General features: G+C 51.9%; 7 protein-coding genes across 7 annotated transcripts; 3 read left to right on the top strand and 4 right to left on the bottom strand.

The window, feature by feature from the left end:
- Positions 1–436: 436 nt before the first annotated feature.
- On the bottom strand, positions 437–1,894 carry BO72DRAFT_469678 (uncharacterized protein; the record flags this gene model as incomplete). The annotated part of the gene is made up of 1 exon (XM_040946972.1): positions 437–1,894. One exon carries the CDS (start codon positions 1,892–1,894, stop codon positions 437–439), a length of 1,458 nt encoding a protein of 485 aa, XP_040799897.1.
- Positions 1,895–2,251: 357 nt separating this feature from the next.
- On the bottom strand, positions 2,252–3,330 carry BO72DRAFT_432035 (putative short-chain dehydrogenase; the record flags this gene model as incomplete). The annotated part of the gene is made up of 3 exons (XM_040943157.1): positions 2,252–2,375; positions 2,426–2,877; positions 2,923–3,330. The coding sequence occupies 3 exons, from the start codon at positions 3,328–3,330 to the stop codon at positions 2,252–2,254; spliced, it is 984 nt and encodes a 327-aa protein (XP_040799896.1).
- Positions 3,331–4,244: 914 nt separating this feature from the next.
- On the top strand, positions 4,245–5,147 carry BO72DRAFT_381176 (uncharacterized protein; the record flags this gene model as incomplete). The annotated part of the gene is made up of 1 exon (XM_040941425.1): positions 4,245–5,147. A coding segment is annotated over one exon (903 nt), but the record flags the coding sequence as incomplete, so codon positions are not given.
- Positions 5,148–7,107: 1,960 nt separating this feature from the next.
- BO72DRAFT_512690 (acyl--CoA ligase) lies at positions 7,108–9,187 on the top strand (the record flags this gene model as incomplete). The annotated part of the gene is made up of 5 exons (XM_040949444.1): positions 7,108–7,310; positions 7,376–7,513; positions 7,573–8,040; positions 8,115–8,542; positions 8,638–9,187. Exons 1-5 carry the CDS (start codon positions 7,212–7,214, stop codon positions 9,185–9,187), a joined length of 1,683 nt encoding a protein of 560 aa, XP_040799894.1. The 5' UTR covers positions 7,108–7,211.
- Positions 9,188–11,058: 1,871 nt separating this feature from the next.
- BO72DRAFT_460026 (uncharacterized protein) lies at positions 11,059–11,691 on the bottom strand (the record flags this gene model as incomplete). The annotated part of the gene is made up of 2 exons (XM_040946447.1): positions 11,059–11,082; positions 11,131–11,691. The coding sequence occupies 2 exons, from the start codon at positions 11,689–11,691 to the stop codon at positions 11,059–11,061; spliced, it is 585 nt and encodes a 194-aa protein (XP_040799893.1).
- Positions 11,692–13,548: 1,857 nt separating this feature from the next.
- On the top strand, positions 13,549–14,355 carry BO72DRAFT_512684 (HHE domain protein). Its single transcript, XM_040949443.1, has 2 exons — positions 13,549–13,913; positions 13,973–14,355. The coding sequence occupies exons 1-2, from the start codon at positions 13,569–13,571 to the stop codon at positions 14,306–14,308; spliced, it is 681 nt and encodes a 226-aa protein (XP_040799892.1). The 5' UTR covers positions 13,549–13,568; the 3' UTR covers positions 14,309–14,355.
- Positions 14,356–16,396: 2,041 nt separating this feature from the next.
- On the bottom strand, positions 16,397–18,904 carry BO72DRAFT_478458 (aconitate hydratase; the record flags this gene model as incomplete). The annotated part of the gene is made up of 3 exons (XM_040947507.1): positions 16,397–18,227; positions 18,284–18,729; positions 18,803–18,904. 3 exons carry the CDS (start codon positions 18,902–18,904, stop codon positions 16,397–16,399), a joined length of 2,379 nt encoding a protein of 792 aa, XP_040799891.1.
- Positions 18,905–19,174: the final 270 nt, after the last annotated feature.

Below are 19,174 nucleotides of genomic sequence, written 5' to 3'. Positions count from 1 at the left end.
AGATGGCGGGTGGGAGAACATGAAGATACACATAGGTTTAGTTTCCTCTTGGCGTTTGGACGCAGGATTGCTGCTCTATGCGTTAGAAGAGATAAATGAATATGTAAGGGGGCAGTATAGAACTCTGCGTAACCTTTTCCCTGAAGAACCCTCCAGACCTATCACATCATCAAGGTTCATTGACTCATTCAGACACAGTATTAGTCCAAAGGAATGACCGTGAATGATGCGGTGAGGGACTGCAGAGACTAGAGGATTGTTCTGATTAGCCGTACGGGGGGGAATAAGAGCCGGAACAAAAAGCCCTATCACGATCATCCGGATCGGACCATGCCGATCTGATCTCAGATCGGAACTACGATCCTTTCCCGATCCGATCACTTCAGGATATACTCCGTATCCTCGTTGCATTTCGATCATCCCGACACTAACCCCCTCACAGTTTGGCCGACGCATCTCCCATCAACCAGTGCATGAATGGATCCTGAAGAAGTCGTACCATGGCCCCTCGCTGCAAGGTAACCCGCACCTCCCATGGTGCTGGGACCGAATTCATCCGAGCAGGTAGCATGCAGACCGTCCCCTCAATTCTGTTATCTGGGCTATCGAACTCCACCACCTTTCCCAAGACTGCGCCAAAGTCTAACCCATACACTCCCATGCGACGCAGACTGGTTGATGTAACGTCTGCTTGCCTGAACTTTGGACTCCAGTCGATACTTTCTTGCTTTTCGCGGATGAGCGTTTTCACGGAAGCATCATCCACGCACAAAAACGTAGCATGGACCTTGAGCGCGAGGTCGGTAAGAACCTGCAGCCCGTTGGTCGTGAGACTGGGTGATTGTGCAGTATGGAATACGAACTCCAGAGCGGACTGGATGGGTGACGAGGTCGCAGTTTGGACGATCCCATTCCCAATGTAGGACTTTGGCAGTGGCGGTATCAGGACTCGACGAATCTCAGTGATCAGAATGAGGGAGCTCTGGGCCGAGTCGCCCTGCCCCTTGAGGGTTTCTGAGCAGGGTCGATACCGCGCTCTCATAATCGCAAGCCATAGTGTAGCGGAGATGATATCATTTGACGACAGTAATTGCCTGGGCTCAGAGGATACGCGGTTGTTCTCCACACGCCCCCAGACCAGTGCATTACACATTGTTTTCAGATACGCGATTCTGGCAGGACTCAATGTCAGACGCCGGCTGATCAGGCCTTGTGCACAATTGAAGTCGACTATTGCGAGGTCATGCAGGCGCCCCGCTGACAATCCTCCACTGACCCCACCCGAGAGGCCAGTTTCCAGGATCCTCTGTCTCCCTTTCAGAAGATCTGCTCCCAGGGAAGGCCCCTGCCTTGCACTTCCTGGCTCTCGACAACATTCCGCCAATGCAGCCTGGATGATATGGAATCCTGCAGCGTCCAGCACGGAGTGATGGAAACATACCGCTACGACCAGCCCATCTTGCATGATGTTCGCTTGCCACCGGATGATGGGGCATTGTTGGGCAGTCGCTGCGGCGAGGGGCACCGGCAGATAGGCCTCGCTAAACAGGAAATTGTTGGAGAATCGATCGTCAGAGCAGGTGGACCCGTGGTACTGGCCGGCCATGTAACGATCCTCATGATGTCTCACTCGTAGAATGGGAAATTCGCGCAAGGATTCCACTGTCGGCGGATGAACAGCTCGCACGGTGGGGGCTTCGTGACCATGATTCGAGTTGATCAAATTCCCTGCTAGAAATGGATTCGCCCGGAGTAGCCGATGGAGAGAGTCTCCAATGACAGGCACGGCTCTTTGTGGATCGTCGAGTAGAAAGCCATAGAAGAATGCTATGTAGGTAATTGGCATCATGTGATCCAACGGTGTGAGCTGTACCGGAGTGAAGTAGAATGACATGATGCTATAGAGAGAGCAATTGAGGTGCTTATTTTAAGGAAGCAATGTCTCTTGAAAGGTCCAATGCTTTAGAGCTTGTTTTATATGCATGAAATAACTATACAGTGCCCCAAACGTACACGGATTCAGTGTGGGATTCTGTTTTACGTTGTTGAGACCCATTTGCTTGCTATGGATCACATGCATAAAGTTGCCATCCTACTTATCTGAGCTTGTGGCAGGTGCTAGGAGTAGAAGGTAGTACAGAAGCTCGCCCATGCATCACTTAAATTGAATTCCTCTTGCTAAGACATAAAACAAAACATCTACGAAGGGAGATCGGTATGACTACGTGGTCTTGCGTCCTGCTGAGTCAATTCAACTGACCAGGTGCAGGTGAGACTCCAGATCAGGGTCTACACTGTCCAGGATGCTCATTATCTCCTCCCAGAGTCTTTCTTGGCATAAAACGCCTTCTGAGCTGGAGGCAAATGTGGAAACACTGCAAGGCTCAGTCATATGGCAGTGCATCTCAGGTGAAGATGTACTTACGGTACTTGACCCCCCTGGCTGAAGTATGTGTCGGGAGGACTTTCCGTCTGAGTGACAGAGGCCATTATTATCATTCGCGCCCCGGCGTCGCAGGTCCGAGCAAAGCAGCGCGCCAAGAGATCTGCTGGTGCAGACCTTACATTGCGGAACAATTCACTCTTGCAGAGTCCCGGAGAAACCAAAGCGATTGAGAGCTTTCCCGGGTCAATACGCCGAGACATAGCCTGGGCCAAGAGAAGCTCGAACAGTTTGGACGTGTAGTAGTGAGTGTAATGATCGAATGCTTGGGCTTTCTGGTTGAAAAAGTCCAACATCCTGCCGTGTTGTGCAAAGGGCGTTGGCACCATAGCGTGACCCTCGGATGTCACGAAGACTATGCGTGGTGGGCCGGTTCTATAATTGAGGCACGGAAGAAGCGACATAGCCATAAGTGCGTTCGAGAGCACATTCACCTAGTTTTGTTAGCAGCGTCTCTGATGATGGACAGTATGATGTACTTGGAGAGAAATGTCAAACCCATCCGCTGACGCCATCCATTGTGAACACCAAACGCCGGCATTGAGAATGAGCAGATCGAAGGTCTTGGATTCATCTTTCAGCTGCCTTACAAAGCTTCTGACTGAGTCGAACGACGCTAGGTCACACTGTCGAACCTCAATATTGGCCGTTGGAAGAGCTCGAAGAATCTGCTGTCGAGCAGCTTCGCCCTTGGTTATGGATCGGACGGCGGTGATCACTTCAGCACCCTGTGATGCAAGCATCATTGCTAGAGAAAAACCAATCCCGGAGTTTGCCCCTGTCAAAAGAACGGCTTTTCCATGGAGATCGAGAGGTGGAACTTCAGGAATTCTGTAGAAAAGCTGCCGGAAGAGAAATGCGAGTAGGCCATCATAGTAAGGCGCCATCTTGACATAGGTAAATTATTTCATATGACAAAGGTCACTGGGGTTAGAGATCTGTGTAGTAATGTCTAGAGTTTAGTGTGATGTTATTTCAATCTTGTCGCTGCGGTGATTATCGCCTAGAACTGACTGTTGCCTATTTTATGAGTAATTGCTATCTCACTATCTCTTCTTGGCCTTGTGTTCACCTTACTTGGCATTGAAATGTATACGTCCTTTTTTGCATACATGTTAGTTGTACAGGAAATCTAAATTCAATCTTTCTACGCAATCGAAGTGAAGCATGCACCAGGTCGATCATTGAACTAATGCACAGGCCCAGTCAGAAGTGGCTGTGTAATTTTGTCAGTCTAGCCAGTTTCAGAAAATTGACAGTTTCACAGACATGGCCTAGGAGAAGATCGGTGGAGAAAGAATCTCGGAATTCGTCAAACCCTTTGTCCGCAGATTAAATCTTTGTCTGCCGTATCACGGTCTTATCCAACCCTTGCCTCTGATAACGTGGCTCTGATACTTTCTACCATGTCGTATATTGTTGTACTGTGGTACCCTGACTCTCTGCCAGATAATTATAGTGGAAGCTCTCTCTACATCATCATGCACATACATACCACCCCTTGGACTTACTTGGATCTGAGACGCAGGAATAGTTGGGACACCCCAACGCTGCGAGATGGAATACTCCTTCACCGGCAGTCTTCTAGCTCGGGCGACCTAAATGCATATCCAGCCAGGGCTATTGTGTCTGAATTGATCTGCAATCCCACAAGATGCGGTTTTTTCCTCGGCAGACTAGCAAGAAAGTGGCTCACTCTCGCTCGAAAACGACTTCACAGACGCCGATTCATGCCTTGTGAGGCTACCTCGAACACTATGACCGTGAGATTCGTACTAATGGGCACAGGAACACCGGAAGTTCAGCTATCACCGCGGAGCTATCATTGATCATAGCACTCCTGCGAGACAATTTCACCGCCCACTGTGGCAACGCTGTCGCATGCCTATCCGCACGACTTTCGGGATCAAATCTCTCAGTCCAACAGCTTTCAACCCGGTTGCCTGGGGCGTGTCTCGCGATATTGGCATTTGCGTATGTCTTTGACATCGCAAACCAGGCCTTTTCCGTGGAAGAGGATGCCCTGAACAAGCCCAAGAGGCCTATTCCCTCCGGCAAAATGAGCGTAGAGGGCGCTTACACGCGCTGGATACTGAGCTGGATTCTCTTCCCGATCTTGCTCCATCTCACCGTGGGTCTCCAAGCCACTACAATTCTGGTTCTGTGGGAGGGGTGGGTTCTGCTGTTCTACGTGTGGCCCAGATTCGATAACTGGGCCGCGCGCAATCTGTTCACGGCGGTTGGGGCCGTACTCCAGCTGAGTTTGCTTGATGCATTGCTCGAGGACGTCGAATTGCCGAGTGCAGAGGGGAGCTCGCTCAGGTGGCTCTTGTTCAGCTGGTTGATCATGACCATTCATGTTCAAGAATTTCATGACATGGAGGGCGACAGGAAGGCCGGCCGTCTTACATTGCCACTGGTCCTCGATCAACGAGGGCAATTGTGGCTACGCGGTGCCACGGCAGCGGGTATCGCCTGCGCTGCGATTGCCAATGGCTCGCGGATCGAATACGCAACTGTGTCATTGAAACCAGCGCTGTTGCCTCTAGGGCTGTGTCACCTACTTTCCATGCTGGCAGTAGCTGTGCGTCTTGTGACGCTGCCGGTCAAGGAGGCCGACAAGGTGACCTACAAGTATTATTATACCCTGGCGACTTATACTATGCTGCATTTCCATGTGTGTGTGGAGCGCGACGGATTGTGAGAAACATGTTGGTCCGCACATCCTCCCCAGCTCAGTGGCCTTACTCTTTTTCCTTCTTTTTGGCATGTTTCCTCGCAGCACTCGCCAGTCAGAGAAGACCTTTTTATCTCGTGTTCTAAGCATTCACATTCTCAGTATGTCTAAAACCATGTTACCGCGATTGTTGCCTCGGGGCTCCGCCGTAACTTTGAGAGATTTCATACCATTCTTCCCGCCGCTGAGGATCAGCTCAGAGAGGAGTGCTCGAATGGTATGGGCCGGCCCAAGGAGGTTTGTATTGACAGTCTTGGCGAAAAGGTCAATTGGGAGGTCGTGAAAGGAGAGTCGGTTTATGGACATGGCCGCGCAATTCATTAGAACATTCTGCGTTCCAATCTGTCCTTCTGTCATTTGCCCTCGTAAAATCATTGGGTCTAGGTAGATGTGTACTCATGTCGGTCTGGATTGTGCTCATGATAGCCTCTACCTCTTGCTGGTCTGATATATCGCACTTGAAATACCCCAAACCAATGGCGATGGGTGATTAAAGCATATAAACCTCATCATCAATGTCTAGCACGGCCACAAGGGCGCCATTGACCCGTCACATCTCTGCAGTCTCTTTCCCCAGTCCACTCAACCCTCCCGTGGCGATGAATACTTTACCCTTTGCACTCATACCGCCAGCGCTCTCTCTCCGCGCGCGGAGCACGGGCCAGAGCGCCATCGCACCGGCAACGAGGGCGACAGTCGCGCCTGCCGGAGAGGATACTTGCACCATCGTGATGTGATAGCTTCTGAGGTGCGTCTTTCCAAGCGACCCTAAGCAGGGCCTAGGTGTTGACTCTGTACTGTATACGGCCCAAATGAGGAGTCATTCTCTCATACGAGGCGAAGATGCTCGTATCGGCTAATTTTGCCGCCATTCATCAAACTTGCAGGGCGTTGTGGGGTGCGATGAGCATATAGCACGGCAAGTGTCCCACCTTGCGTGCATGTAATTGCCGACAGTATGTGATCTGTCAGATACCGGGTCTATTCGCATCGTACGTGTGGCGCATTCCTGGAATCTGGCCAGGTCATGCGGTATGCCCTTGCTTCGATCTACTGCATGAATTGGCGGTGTATGAGAACGAGTAGGCGAGGTGGTGCAATCCGGGAATTCTGACGATAGAAGGAGACAAGGTACTGAGTCTCAAGACAGAAAATCAAGAACCGAGAAACGAGGTACTTCCCAGTCCAACGATATTCCTGCCACACATTTTATACACAGACTTTTCCAATCCAGCCTTCCTGGTCATACAAGTCAGGACTCGTCGGAATCTGCACACTTTTCATAGACCGAAAAGAACCAGCAGCGGGTGCAAATTTTGTCTATTTGTTCGAGACGGTCTTCAGTCAGGAAATTGCGATACTATTCAAAAGGGCTTGTCACTTAGTCATGGCTTAGTTCATGGAATTGGGGAAGATTGATATACTGTGACAAGGTTCATTTCTAATGATAAAGAATGGTAACGTAATTGGAAAGCCAGTGGACAGGGCCTCCATTACATATCAAACAGATTCTGTTCTAACGGCTGTATCTTAATAAATACATATTAAATAGTTCTTAGACTGTGGTATCGTATATAATACTATTAAAAGAATATACTGTATGCATTCTTAGATTCTTTAGATCTATGTATATTTAGTTTTATCCTTATTAACATAGGTATGTATTCTTACGGTATATTGCATGTTATCTATGTGAACAGACATATTACCAAGCTTATAATTGAATATGTAATTTGTAATAAGTAAATTGACTAAATCACAGTTTTTTTTCATACTCAAACTTGGATGGTTGGGTTTTTGAGAGTAGGTTTATGTGCAATACAGGCATGCCCACTTGCTTACATTGCCCACTCGCTTACTGGTTATGATTATCAGACTGGCTGTAAGTTGTTTGATTGTCTTCGACTACTACCCCCAGTTCCCATATCTACAGTATCGCACCGAAACTGAGATACGAATAGCATCTGTGTTGCTTAAGCAAGAAAATTTGGAACCGACCCGAGCCCTTGATCAATCTTCACTATATTCACCATGAGCATGATCTTCAAGCCAGAGAGACAGCTTCCTCTACCAACCACGGATATTCTTTCCTATATCTTCGGCGATCCTGAATATGATCCCAACGAACCAGTAGGGCCAATCACTAAAGTACTTCCCATCTTCAGTACCATCAAAAGCTGACTACCGCGTCTTAGATATACATCGACGCACACAACCCGACCCACACATTATCATGTAATGGCGCCAGAAAAATGGTCAAGCAGCTCATCCGAGGTCTCCAAGATTCAGGCCTCGAGCCCGGCGATTGTGTGGTCATACATTCTTTCAACAATGTCAGCACCCCTCTCTTGTCTACGTCCGAAAGCTAAAGATTGACCCTCAACTGCAATAGATATACTACAGCGTCCTAGTGCTAGCCATCATCGGTGCAGGCGGAGTTTTCACCGGCACAAACCCATCCCATACGACCTCAGAGCTCGTGCACCATCTCCGAGTTTCCAAAGCTCGGTTTATCATCTCCGAAGCCGACCTCATAGTTCCCATCCTCGAGGCCGCAAGACAAGTCAACCTTCCCGAAGGCAACAGCTGGGTCCTCGACACCTATGAAGCCTCCACCGATGTCGCCCCACGCAATGATCTCTTCACCATTTCCAATGATCTATCCTCTTGGCGAACACTCCTCACCCACGGCGAGGCTGAATGGCAGCGCTTCGACACTCTCACCACCGCGAGGGACACAACCGCCGCCCGATTCCTCAGCAGCGGGACGACGGGCCTCCCAAAGGCCGTCGACATTACGCACTACAACCTCGTCGCGCAGCATACGCTTGTCTTCGAGGCGCATCCGCGGCCCTATCGAGTACCCTGCCCCCACTCTAACCTTTACTACTTCTCTCACCTGAGCAGGTGATCAACTGACCGCCAGGAACATAGATGACGTCCCTAATCGCCCTTCCCGTCTTCCACGCCGCCATCGCCCCGCTCGTGCACATCGGCGCTCTGCGCTCCGGCTACACGATGTACATTATGCGGCGGTTTGAGCTGGGCTCGTATCTACGGTTCGTGAAGCAATATGCGGTCACGGACCTAATCGTCGTCCCGCCGATTTTGACGGCCATCTTGGCGTCTGACTCCCCGGGCCGGGAGACGGGTTTGAAGAAGGTGAGAAATGTGGTCTGCGGCGCCGCTCCGCTGGACAAGGATACGCAGAGCAGGGTCGAGCGTGAGCTGCTCCCAGAGGGTGTGCCTCTGACGCAGGGGTGGGGCATGACGGAGACGTGCTGCGCGGCTATGATGTTGCCTTACCCAGAGGTGGATGACACGGGGTCCGTGGGGCGCTTGGTTCCGAATGTCGAGGCTAAGTATGCTTCTCCTGATGTCGACCTCTTCGTGATTGTCCGGGAACCCTACTGTGGTCTGTAAAGGAGGGGCTAATTAGCGTGAGCGATGGTTGCAGGTTGATCGACGACAACGGAGAGAATATCTCCGCCTACGATGTCCCCGGCGAGCTCTGCATCCGCGGCCCCACTGTGACACCGGGCTATCATGATAACCCGGCGGCGAACGAGTCCGCCTTCGGCGCGGATGGCTGGCTGAAAACTGGTGACGTAGCAATATGTGATGGTGTCACGCGCAAATGGTACATCGTCGATCGAAAGAAGGAGCTCATCAAAGTCCGAGGATTTCAGGTGGCCCCGTCGGAGCTGGAGGCTGTCCTGCTGTCGCATCCGGCTGTGGTCGATGCTGCGGTGGTGGGCGTTTGCGATCCGCTTCATGGGAGTGAGAGGCCGCGAGCGTTTGTAGTGGCGAAGCCCGGCGAGCCGCTGCGTGGCGATGAGGTGAGACGGTATGCCGCGGAGCGGTTGGCGGGGTATAAGGAAATCTCTGGGGGTGTTAGGGTTGTGGAGGCCATACCTAGGAATGCGAGTGGGAAGATTCTGAGGCGGGTGTTGCGCGGCCTAGCTGAGTGTGATGCCGAAAGTAGGAGACCGGTTTCGAAATTGTGAATTTGACGGAGATTGGATATTCAGGTGCGTCCGATGTACATTTATGAAAACCAATAACAAGACGCCCCCGCACTTGTGGTCACATGTTGTAGTTTTATATGCATCTCTAAAGCCTCTAGTCTCCAGATCCACCTTCAAAGCCACAGCCAATCTAAATGCGTCTGTGGGAAGCTCGAGAGACAACAACATCGCTCGATAGTAGGGTACAAGGCTCTGGTAGCTTGTTCGTTTCACGACCGCAATTAGTTCGATCGCCTTCATCCTAACGCTCCGGGACTGTTCTGTCGGGAGTAAGGTTTGCCAGCGGAGTAGGATCCAGATCAACTACCCAGGTGTCAGTGTCGGCATGCGGGCAGTAGTTAGTTTCTTGTTGGGTGCCTTAAGGAATCGCTCCGTGCGTGCGGAGAAGTCGCTCAGCTCCATGAAGAGCAGGTTGAAGAAGACGAGACATGCCAATTGACAATTGTTGGTTCTAAGCCTGTCTCCTTAGATCTGTATAGGAGAGCCGCTCTGACCACTAAGTCCGCCAACATGTGTGCCAGGACTTCTCCTGCTAGTCCCATCGCTTCTGAGGCAAAGAGCGCAATGCAGCATTGACTCGGGTTGAAAGGCACTAATGCGTCGGGGATAACTCCATATTGAGTGAACAATTCTGCCTCGCTAACCGGAACGAATTTCAGAATGGCAGATATCCGCTCCGAAAATGCATTTGTGAAGTAGTGACAGGGTTGGATCGAGGAGTACTATATGGGCGGGGTGCTTTTGGTAGTCACGAGGTTCCCACTCAGCTGCATCTATCTGGTGCTGCTAGTACAGAGTCCAGGGCTTCTTTGGTGACAATGAGCGGGAATCCGTGGCGGACATCTCGTCCACAGTACTCGCCGAACCGGTCTGCCGTGAGGTCACGATGTCGCGTATCCGCTGTTCAGTACAGTACGATGGCTATTATTGTGAAAAGGTGACACCCGCATACCGCCGGATCTCCTCCAAGGGGCATATCTCAAGAGCGGGATCTTCTTGAACATTCCATTCAAGTTGATTCAAAATCGACTCGGCTCCATCCTTTTCAAACCACCGGAACCCTCTCGCGAGTAAACCCCCGAACCGCTCCCATCGGGAATCATCGTCGTACGAGCGCGCACTGTAGATGAAAAACCCCCAGATTTCTGCCCTCGTATTGTTCAGCATCGCACGAAGTCCTCAATATCGCCGCCCGGCATCTCACCCATGGTTGAAGGTAGGAGGGTGGGTGAATTTCTCCCAGCCAGAATCGAGAGTACAGAAAGTGTACAGAAAGTGTACAGAAAGTGGGACAAGTGAGTTGCAACCGTCGCCGTGGTTTTAGGGCTTGCGGTCACGTGTCATTCTTTTATCTTCCCATCGATCAAGATTGGTTACTGAGGTTAAGTGAGTGGGTACGGAGGCTTGCTGAAACTTCCAAGCAGTCATCCTGGAGAATGATATCGCCTTATATCTTATTTCCTGGCAAAGAAGAGTCCCTTTCCGCCTCCCGTACATCAGGCCTCCACAGCATAATTGAGCATATCTCCCGTCTCTTCTCTTACGTCGAACTCTCTATTCTGATGTTGAGCTTTCGACCAACAAACTGTTTCGACTCTTGAAAACACCCGGGAATGTATGTCCCAGACCTTCGACGTCATGCGACAAACGATCTCATCGATTGAACAGCAACTACAACACCGTTTTTCTATGAAATTGCGAAATTACTTGATACAAGAAGCCAGTCATATGATACACCCCAGAACAATCATTTGCCAAAGGCAATAGGAAGCCTGCCTAGGGTCTCTGTTTTATTTGGTTCTTTCTATTATTAATAAAGCAAGACCCAGATCGAACTTACATGGGAACCCTCATAAGATCGAACGGTCCACCACCTATAATCTAACGGCAAGGATGCAACCCTACACCTGACGCGAACGTACAGGCAAAGGCCCCCAGAGCCGAATGTCCCCCACCCACTTGACCATAGTCGACCGGTCATTGGGCACGGGTTCGACCCTAGTTTGGGTCTCGGGGATCCTCGGGTGGAGGATGAGCAGGAGATTGCACAGGTCCGGATCCTGGTCAATGTCACTATCATGGACGGGGGGCGGAAACTCGATGGACCATCTCAGATCTTTCCTTTTGTCGCACCACCAGACATCCAAAGGCAGAGTCAACTTCAGCCGATCCAGAATGTCAGTTAAGTGTTCGTGCAGTGTTTCATGCTCCTTCTCCTCGTCTTGTGGCCAGTCTTCAGTGCGGACGACGGCCCGGACCAGCAGATGACGCTCGGACGGGGGGGACGGCTCGATGCGAAACTCCCTCCGACTGTAGCGGTCTTCAATCTGGCTGCGGAGGCCGATGAGCAGCTCCGGGATCGCGAGGTTGACTGGGGCGTCGTAGACCCAGAAGTCGAGATACCACCGGGCTGGATCGGGCGGTGCTTGTGGGGTCGAGGGCTGAGCCTCACCTGTAGATGACGAAGGCATTGGGTGACTCATTGTTCGTACATTTGTCTTTGGTGTTGCGGTTTGAATTGGAAGCTTTCATGATAGGGGACGGGGTAAGTACTTATACCAAAAGGGAGTAGGCTGCTAGAGACTGACGAGTGAAGAATTTCATAATGTGGGATAGAGGTCAAAGACAATTCCTTACGCCACGTGTCAGTAGAGAATGCTAACACTTGCATTATCCGTTGTACCACTTACTGCCTCAGATTGAGGTCATTAATATATGCCCACTGTCAGAACATTCATTCTCGCAAGCGAGTTCTGCGGGAGTACAGCGCTTGGAGTATAATGGTCTTTGGAGTATCTTTGTTTCAGCAGACAATAGTTTCAAGAAAAGCTCTGGGAATGCTCTTTGATCCGTAGTAGGTGATCCCGTGGTTGGAGCAATATCAGTGAGTTCTTCCGAGAGAGGACGTTCCACCAGCTTTATGGATGGCAGCCTTTCAGGGTTGTCGTAACCACATGCCCTTTGTATGGAGCGATATTGTACTTGAAGACGACCATTGATTCGTGCCTGCAGGACATATCAGTCTGTTCTTAGCAAGAGTTCAAACTTTCTGCTCCCCGCAAACTAACATTTATGATACTACGGTTCTTTGATTTCATCTTACACACCCACATCTATGGTTTCACAACAACCCCATGCCTCATGACTGACTGGCTGAGCAGTGTGGTTGCTAATCAAAAGTCATAAACAGCATCAACACAATATTACGTTCCTCCACCAAAGTAGAGATATGGGAAGATTTAATACCACTGACGTGATCTCTACAAATTAAATCGTAAACACAGCTCTTGGTGATGGGGTTTGAGCTCGGACACTGTGCGGTGGGAGCAACATAGGGTTGATTTAGTTGATTTGCAGGGAAGCAGGTCGGCCCCACATGCAGCCTCCTTGACACCCCACTAGGCCCTACGTGGATAAGTAGCACATGAGAGATTTATTCCCCTCAGCAACAGGTTGAAACTATTGAGTCACAGAGCATGCTTTCAAGACATTCGGGGGTGGGAATTGACTGGGCTGCCAGCCCCGCTGCGAAGGGCGCTGGAGCATACATTGATCCGGTTAATCACAAGGTCATGGCCTATTTATCCGTCCGCTCTCAACGGGTGGCATCCACACGCATCTTAGCCTTTGACCGATCTTCCAAATTTAGTATTTGAGAACAGGAAAGACTGAAATTCTTGTAGCAACTGCATACTAAACAACTAGCCGCTAAAAGCCCTATGAGGAAGATTCAGTCGCCCGCTCATGGGTACACTATATCTTGCGAGCGCCGAATCCATACCTTGTAAATGTGTTTATGATCAACCAGTCCATTCCAACTAAAGCGGGAAAGTGGCAAGACCCTCTTCTTCGCGCATGTATGTTCAGATCACCGGCAATCCCTTTCTCACTAAGTAACCATGATCTTTGATGTGCAAAACGTGTTTTGAGTGAATGACCCATGAGCGCATGCACATAAGGACACCTATCAGCTTGTGGCTGTTGATAATCGGCGGACATACTGTGGGTGTCAGACTGACGTGTGATGCCAAGTCCCCGTCCGCCCGCCCAAACAACCCAGCGATCTGCTGCATATTTCAGAGCCATCCACCCAACCAGAGCTCTGGGAGTCATACTCCGATCGACCAAAGGAACCACATTTTATGCGTACATGTACCAAGCACCTACACGGCTTCCCTCCCGACCTATGAATCGCCCTACGCCTTTGCGCAATAGTGACATGGGCCTCGTATGCGGTGCCGCTTGAAATACGAAGCTCGGCTACTTACATTAAAAACCCGGCAGAGGGCCCTAGCATGAATTCTCAGAATCACCTTTTCTAATCCATTGGATACAATTGTTTTTACCCAATAGATACAGTATGCTCTCATCTCGCTTCCTGAAGCAGTCCCTCCGCGGAGGTCTCTCCAAGGCCACCTCCCGGACTCCGCCCGCTGTCCTCCCCCGCCGCCAGTTCGCCATAACCGCCGTCCAGCGGACCCAGATCTCCGAGGTAATCACCAGCGACCACCGCGACCTCGAGGACGCCTACAACCACATCAAGGGCGCCGCGAACGAAGAGGACCAGGTGAAATGGCAGAACCAATTTACCTGGGCGCTGGCCCGCCACTCTCTGGGCGAGGAGCTCGTGATATACCCGTCCATGGAGAAGCACCTGAACAACGGCCCCGAGATGGCCGAGCACGATCGCATGGAGCATCAAGTCGTGAGTTGGACTCGCTCCCATGTCCTTCGATACTACGCTGATGAACATGGATGCACCAGGTCAAAGAACTCCTCTACAAATTCCAGGGGCTCAAGCCCACCGACCCGGAATTCATGCCGGTGCTGGAGAACCTCTGGGGCAACCTCGCACAACACATCAAGGAGGAAGAAGGGAAAGATCTGCCGCAGCTGGAGAAGACCTTGGACGAGGGGGAGTCTCGGCAGATGGCGGCCTCGTTCCACCGGACGAAGCAGTTTGTGCCGACGAGGAGTCACCCCAATGCCCCGAACAAGCCGCCTTTTGAGACCGTCGCGGGGTTGATGGCGGCGCCGATGGATAAGATTAGGGATATGTTTAGGTCATTTCCGGAGACGAAGGATCAGGCGACCAAGTAAATTCTCATGGGGGGTGGGGAGGGTGGCTAGGATGCTGTATTATTTTCGAGATCACTGTACTGTATATTGAACACGATGTAAATGAATATGAGTTTGCTTGTTGACTTGGGGACACACAATTAGACGTACGAAAATGTACTTATGTCTACGAAGTCTGTTGTGTATTGGCATACGTCCATGCCCAGCTCTGTGGGTCGGGCCAAGAATCCTAATGTCCAGAGGGAAGCTGGTAGAAATGAGGACTGGGCTATTCGGATTCAGGCGAGGCCCGGTAATCTGTGGAGGGCGCATGGCCCTCCACAATAGTCACAAGCGTCCTGAACAAGGGAAATTGGACGCCTAGCATCAATCGATTGGCATGGTTTTCCTTGTTGGGCGATTTTGCTCTTAATGGGTCTGGCAGCCTAAGGCACGAAAACAAAACCCCCGGCGGCCGGCCAGACGAGTCTAATTTTCGACTAACCTACCATCTCTTAGTCTGGATCGGGGTATCGCTAAGAAGCAATTGAATCATATTGGGTCAGTGCCTGTATATTCTGCAACATAGAGGTAACGAAGTGCGCATCTCAGAAACTCGGCTGCTCCGGATATTTGCTACTGCCTGCCTGGTCAGCACTTCGGATCCATCCGATCCTAGATTGAGCCCTAACCGGGCTCTGACCTGGACTTGTTACATCAAACCCTGCGAGAGGATACCACACCACAATTATAGCAATCGAAACCGAAGCACACGACCCCATATTCCCTAGGCAACCCTTTCTATCGCCCCATTTCGGGGAAAATTGACTTGCAGGGTCAAATTGGCGCGCCACTGCCAGCTGAAGTCCGCCGGGAAACCTCCAGCGAGTCGTAGTTGGTCTAGTAGCTTCCGGCTACACCTGCCATAATGTTGATATTGTAGGTCCCCATCATCCCTCGGAGCTCGTCGGGGCAACATGCGACATGTACACGGTCCAACGGTTAACCTAGCCCTGAGCCCAGGCCGGACAGGACACGGCCAGCCCGCAGTGCAGGAAAGGAGCCGAAGTTAGCTGCTACTAGGCTGGCGCCGATTGTATACATAATAGCAGCCAGAAGAATGACTGCCCGACCGTACCGTCACTGATGGGACCGAAGGAAATGACACCTACTGTTTGACCCTATCCCGTATGTTAGCCTCAATTTCCCAACGAAATCTTGAGGAGGGTAGAGTCGACTTACCAGGAGCATCGAAGACACTGCCCAGCCTATGTCATTTGAAGTCCGAGAAGCTGTTGAATCCGTCCAGCCAAGATCCTGAAAAAACGGGGCCAGGCTCATGGTCCCTGAGATGTTGAAGTGTTGAAGCCATGAAGACCAACCACCGCCGTAAGAGGCCCTGATGACGGGAAGCCAGATTTAGGGCTTCCGGGCAGCTTTGGGGACATTTGGAAAGGCGCACTTGCTGAAACCGCCGCATGGTGCATTCATGGTCAAGAGCCAGTCACGGTAAAGGTAAGTAGAGAACAGTGAAGTGGAGAGTTGTCTGAATGGCTGCTAATTCGGTACAGGAAGAGGTATTTCCTTGGGAAGTTATGATAGCACAACTGTCACGGCCACAAGTCTAGATGTACTGATACCCTACGCATTGACAGTTACCCCATTCCAGCCAACAGAAGTCCGGGGTGCATGGCACGAGATGCGGAGGTGGGTCTTTTAATTTACGGGGAGTCGAGACAAAGCGTGTCTTCATTACCGTCGCAGGATAGCTCCGAAGACGATTCCGGGAACATTCCGGATATTGAGCGGGGCTGGATTTGGCCACTGGACTCGCTGCCCCAGACCTTGAATCCGGGTTAGACAATGCCGGTCCACAGTTTCGAGAGTACTATGTGGTCTCCAGGTCACGGCTCCCTCTGCGCCTGCATTGTTCCATACCTTTACCTTTTGTTTTCTCTATACATGTCCCCCTGTCATGGTCAAGAGGGTATAGACGTGAATCCGTGTCATCGATCATAGCATCATCTCCAAATAATGACATTCCCAGATGATAAGATGCTTATTGGTTAATTCTCTATTCTGAGTACTATTATTCTAAAGTACTGTACATTCCAATCATCCCCACCCATCTCATGAGAGAGCAGTCGCTTTGATATGGTTCAAGGCGCTTCCAGCCCGTAGCCACGCAATCTGACCAGCGTGATAGCTATGATTCAACTTGGCCTCCCATGCCTGACCCTCCCGGGGTGTAACTCGCATAACCACCTGCGAGTGCGGGACAAGCTCGCCCTCCTCAACACCAATCAATGAAATCCGGTCGCCCTCGGCAATACGATCGTATGTAGCTGGATCCTCAAAGGTTAGAGGCAGCATACCCTGCTTCTTCAGATTGGTCTCGTGAATTCTCGCGAATGAGCGTGCGATCACTGCGACTCCTCCCAGATACCGGGGCTCAAGGGCGGCGTGCTCCCGCGAGCTGCCTTCGCCGTAGTTGTGATCACCCACAATGCACCACCTCACTCCTCGCTGCTTGAGGTTCCGCGCTACCTGCGGGACAACCTGCAACTCGGCCGTGATGGGGTGGCGGGTATGACCCAGTAATTGCGGGTCGTCCGCAGGGAGGAAAGCATTGGTTGCAGTGGTAAGCATGTTGTTGCTAATGTTTTCCAGATGGCCCCGGTACTTGTACCACGGACCGGCTGGGGAGATATGATCTGTCGTGCATTTGCCCTTCACCTTAATGAGCAGCTCCATCGTCTGTGCCGCGCCCTTCTGCCAGGCCGGGAAGGGTTGCAGTAGCTGCAAGCGCTCAGAGTCGGGATGTATAGCCACCGCTTCAGCGCCCCCGTCACTCGACGGAGGCTGGAACAGATCCTGTCCACTTTCGAATCGAGTGGGCAGTTCCTCGCCGACCGGAGGGCTCAGTCGCACATTGCCCTTATCTGAGGCGATACTATCCGTCAGCGGGTTAAAGTCCAATCGCCCGCCGTAGGCAAACGCAGTCACCAGTTCCGGTGAGGTGACAAAGGAGTGCGTCGCTGGGTTGCTGTCATGACGACCGATGAAATTGCGGTTGAAGCTCGAGATCACCGAGTTCTTCTGCTTCTTTGCCACATCCTTGCGGTCCCAAGAGCCGACGCAGGGTCCGCACGAGCTGCTCAGAACCTTGGCTCCGGCATCGCGTAACTCCTGCAAGATACCATCGGCCTCAGCTGTCGCGCGGATGCGTTCACTTCCTGGGGAAACCATGAACGGGGTCTTGAACTTGGTGATACCCGCTGCACGGGCCTGCGACACGATCTGACGGGCTTTGTCCAGGTCTTCGTATGAGCTGTTGGTGCAGCTGCCGACCATGGCGTGGCTCAGCTCCACGGGCCAATCCTGCCCGGCCACCGCGTCCTTCAGCTTCGATATCGGGTGCGCCAGGTCGGGGGTGTATGGGCCGTTGACGTGGGGCTCCAGGGAGGTCAGGTCTAGCTCGATGATCTGGTCATAGTAGTCGTCCGAGCCCTCATCTGCCGTCAACAAAGTGGATCTCGTGTTTCCAGCCTCGATCCGCTCCGCACTGTCCGCTCGTCCGGTGGCCTGCAGGTACCGGCCCATAGCATCCGAGTACGGGAATATGCACGAGGTGGAACCGATCTCGGCGGACATGTTACAGACGGTAGCCATGGCTGTTGCGCCCAGCGTCTGCGTGCCGGGGCCGAAGAATTCAATAACGCGTCCTTTACCCCCGGAGACGCTCAACAGGCCCGCCAACTTGCATATGATATCCTTCGTGGAGGTCCAGCCCTGCAACTGTCCTGTCAGCCGCACACCCACCACCTTTGGCGCCACCAGCTCCCAGGGCATCCCCGACATTGCATCTACGGCATCCGCGCCTCCAACCCCGATCCCCAGCATCCCCAGACCTCCCGCATTTGGGGTATGTGAATCCGTTCCAATGATGAGCCCACCAGGCCTATCCCCGTTAGCTCATGCCTGTAACCCCCAGCCCTTTATCGAAGTCAAACTTACACAGCGTGATTCTCAAAAATAACCGTATGAATAATCCCCGAACCAGGCTTCCAGAACCCGATCCCGTATTTCTTCGACGCACTGCTCAAGAACTCATACACCTCGCGATGCTCCGTCTCTGCCCGTCGCAGATCCTCTTCCGCCCCTTTCTCGGAGATGATGAGGTGATCGCTATGCACGGTGGTGGGCACGGCCACGCGGGGCAGTCCCGCGCTGATGAACTGCAACAACGCCATGGTGGCCGTCGCATCGTGGCACGCCACCCGGTCCGGGCGCAGCTCCAAAATGCTGTGCCCGCGCTGGATCTTCTCGAGATTCCATTCGCGGTTGCCGGAGGTGATCAGGTGGCTGTAGAGGAGTTTCTCGGTCAGGGTGAGCGGCCGCTTCGAGCCTTGCTTTAGCTGCTCGAGGGTGCGGAGTTGGTGCGCGTAGTTGACGGCGGAGTGCTGTTGGTGATGCAGGTCAGCAAACAGACATCCCTATAGGGGTGAATGACCTATTCTGGGGGGGTAATCTCACAGCAGAAGCCGCTGGTTGCGTCGCATAGGTTCTTGTGCTTCGGATCTGGAGATGGTGGTGCGCGCGGTTAGTCCCGCGCAGGGAGGATGGGAGTCGCTGCATCGTGATTCGGGGTGTCAATGGTTTCCATGCATTGTTTGAGGATATGAAGACAGGAAGAAGTTGCGACTGAGTCTGCCATTTTCTCTTCATTTGAAATCTCTCCTACTACTCAGATGTTTGTACACTCCGCCAGCTTTTTTGGAGACGGTCTGGAGAAGCCCGAGTTCGACCGGGTTGGTCCGGGGCAGTGTACGGAAAGATTACAGCTCAATACCTCCACCACAATAGAGATATATTGGATATCGAGGGCGATAAGCGGTGGATTTCGAA

The sequence above is a fragment of the Aspergillus fijiensis genome, assembly GCF_003184825.1.
Source record: "Aspergillus fijiensis CBS 313.89 unplaced genomic scaffold BO72scaffold_33, whole genome shotgun sequence".
Classification (NCBI taxonomy): Eukaryota; Fungi; Ascomycota; class Eurotiomycetes; order Eurotiales; family Aspergillaceae; genus Aspergillus; species Aspergillus fijiensis.
The sequence above is the reverse complement of the archived record's forward strand: the minus strand, read 5'-3'. Positions and strand labels throughout refer to the sequence as shown.

Bases quoted from the DNA above. Each gene is read 5' to 3' on its own strand.
- BO72DRAFT_512684 (XM_040949443.1), top strand. From the start codon at position 13,569: ATGCTCTCATCTCGCTTCCTGAAGCAGTCCCTCCGCGGAGGTCTCTCC. The intron at 13,914-13,972 runs GTGAGTTGGACT...TGGATGCACCAG, and splicing joins ATCGCATGGAGCATCAAGTC to GTCAAAGAACTCCTCTACAA.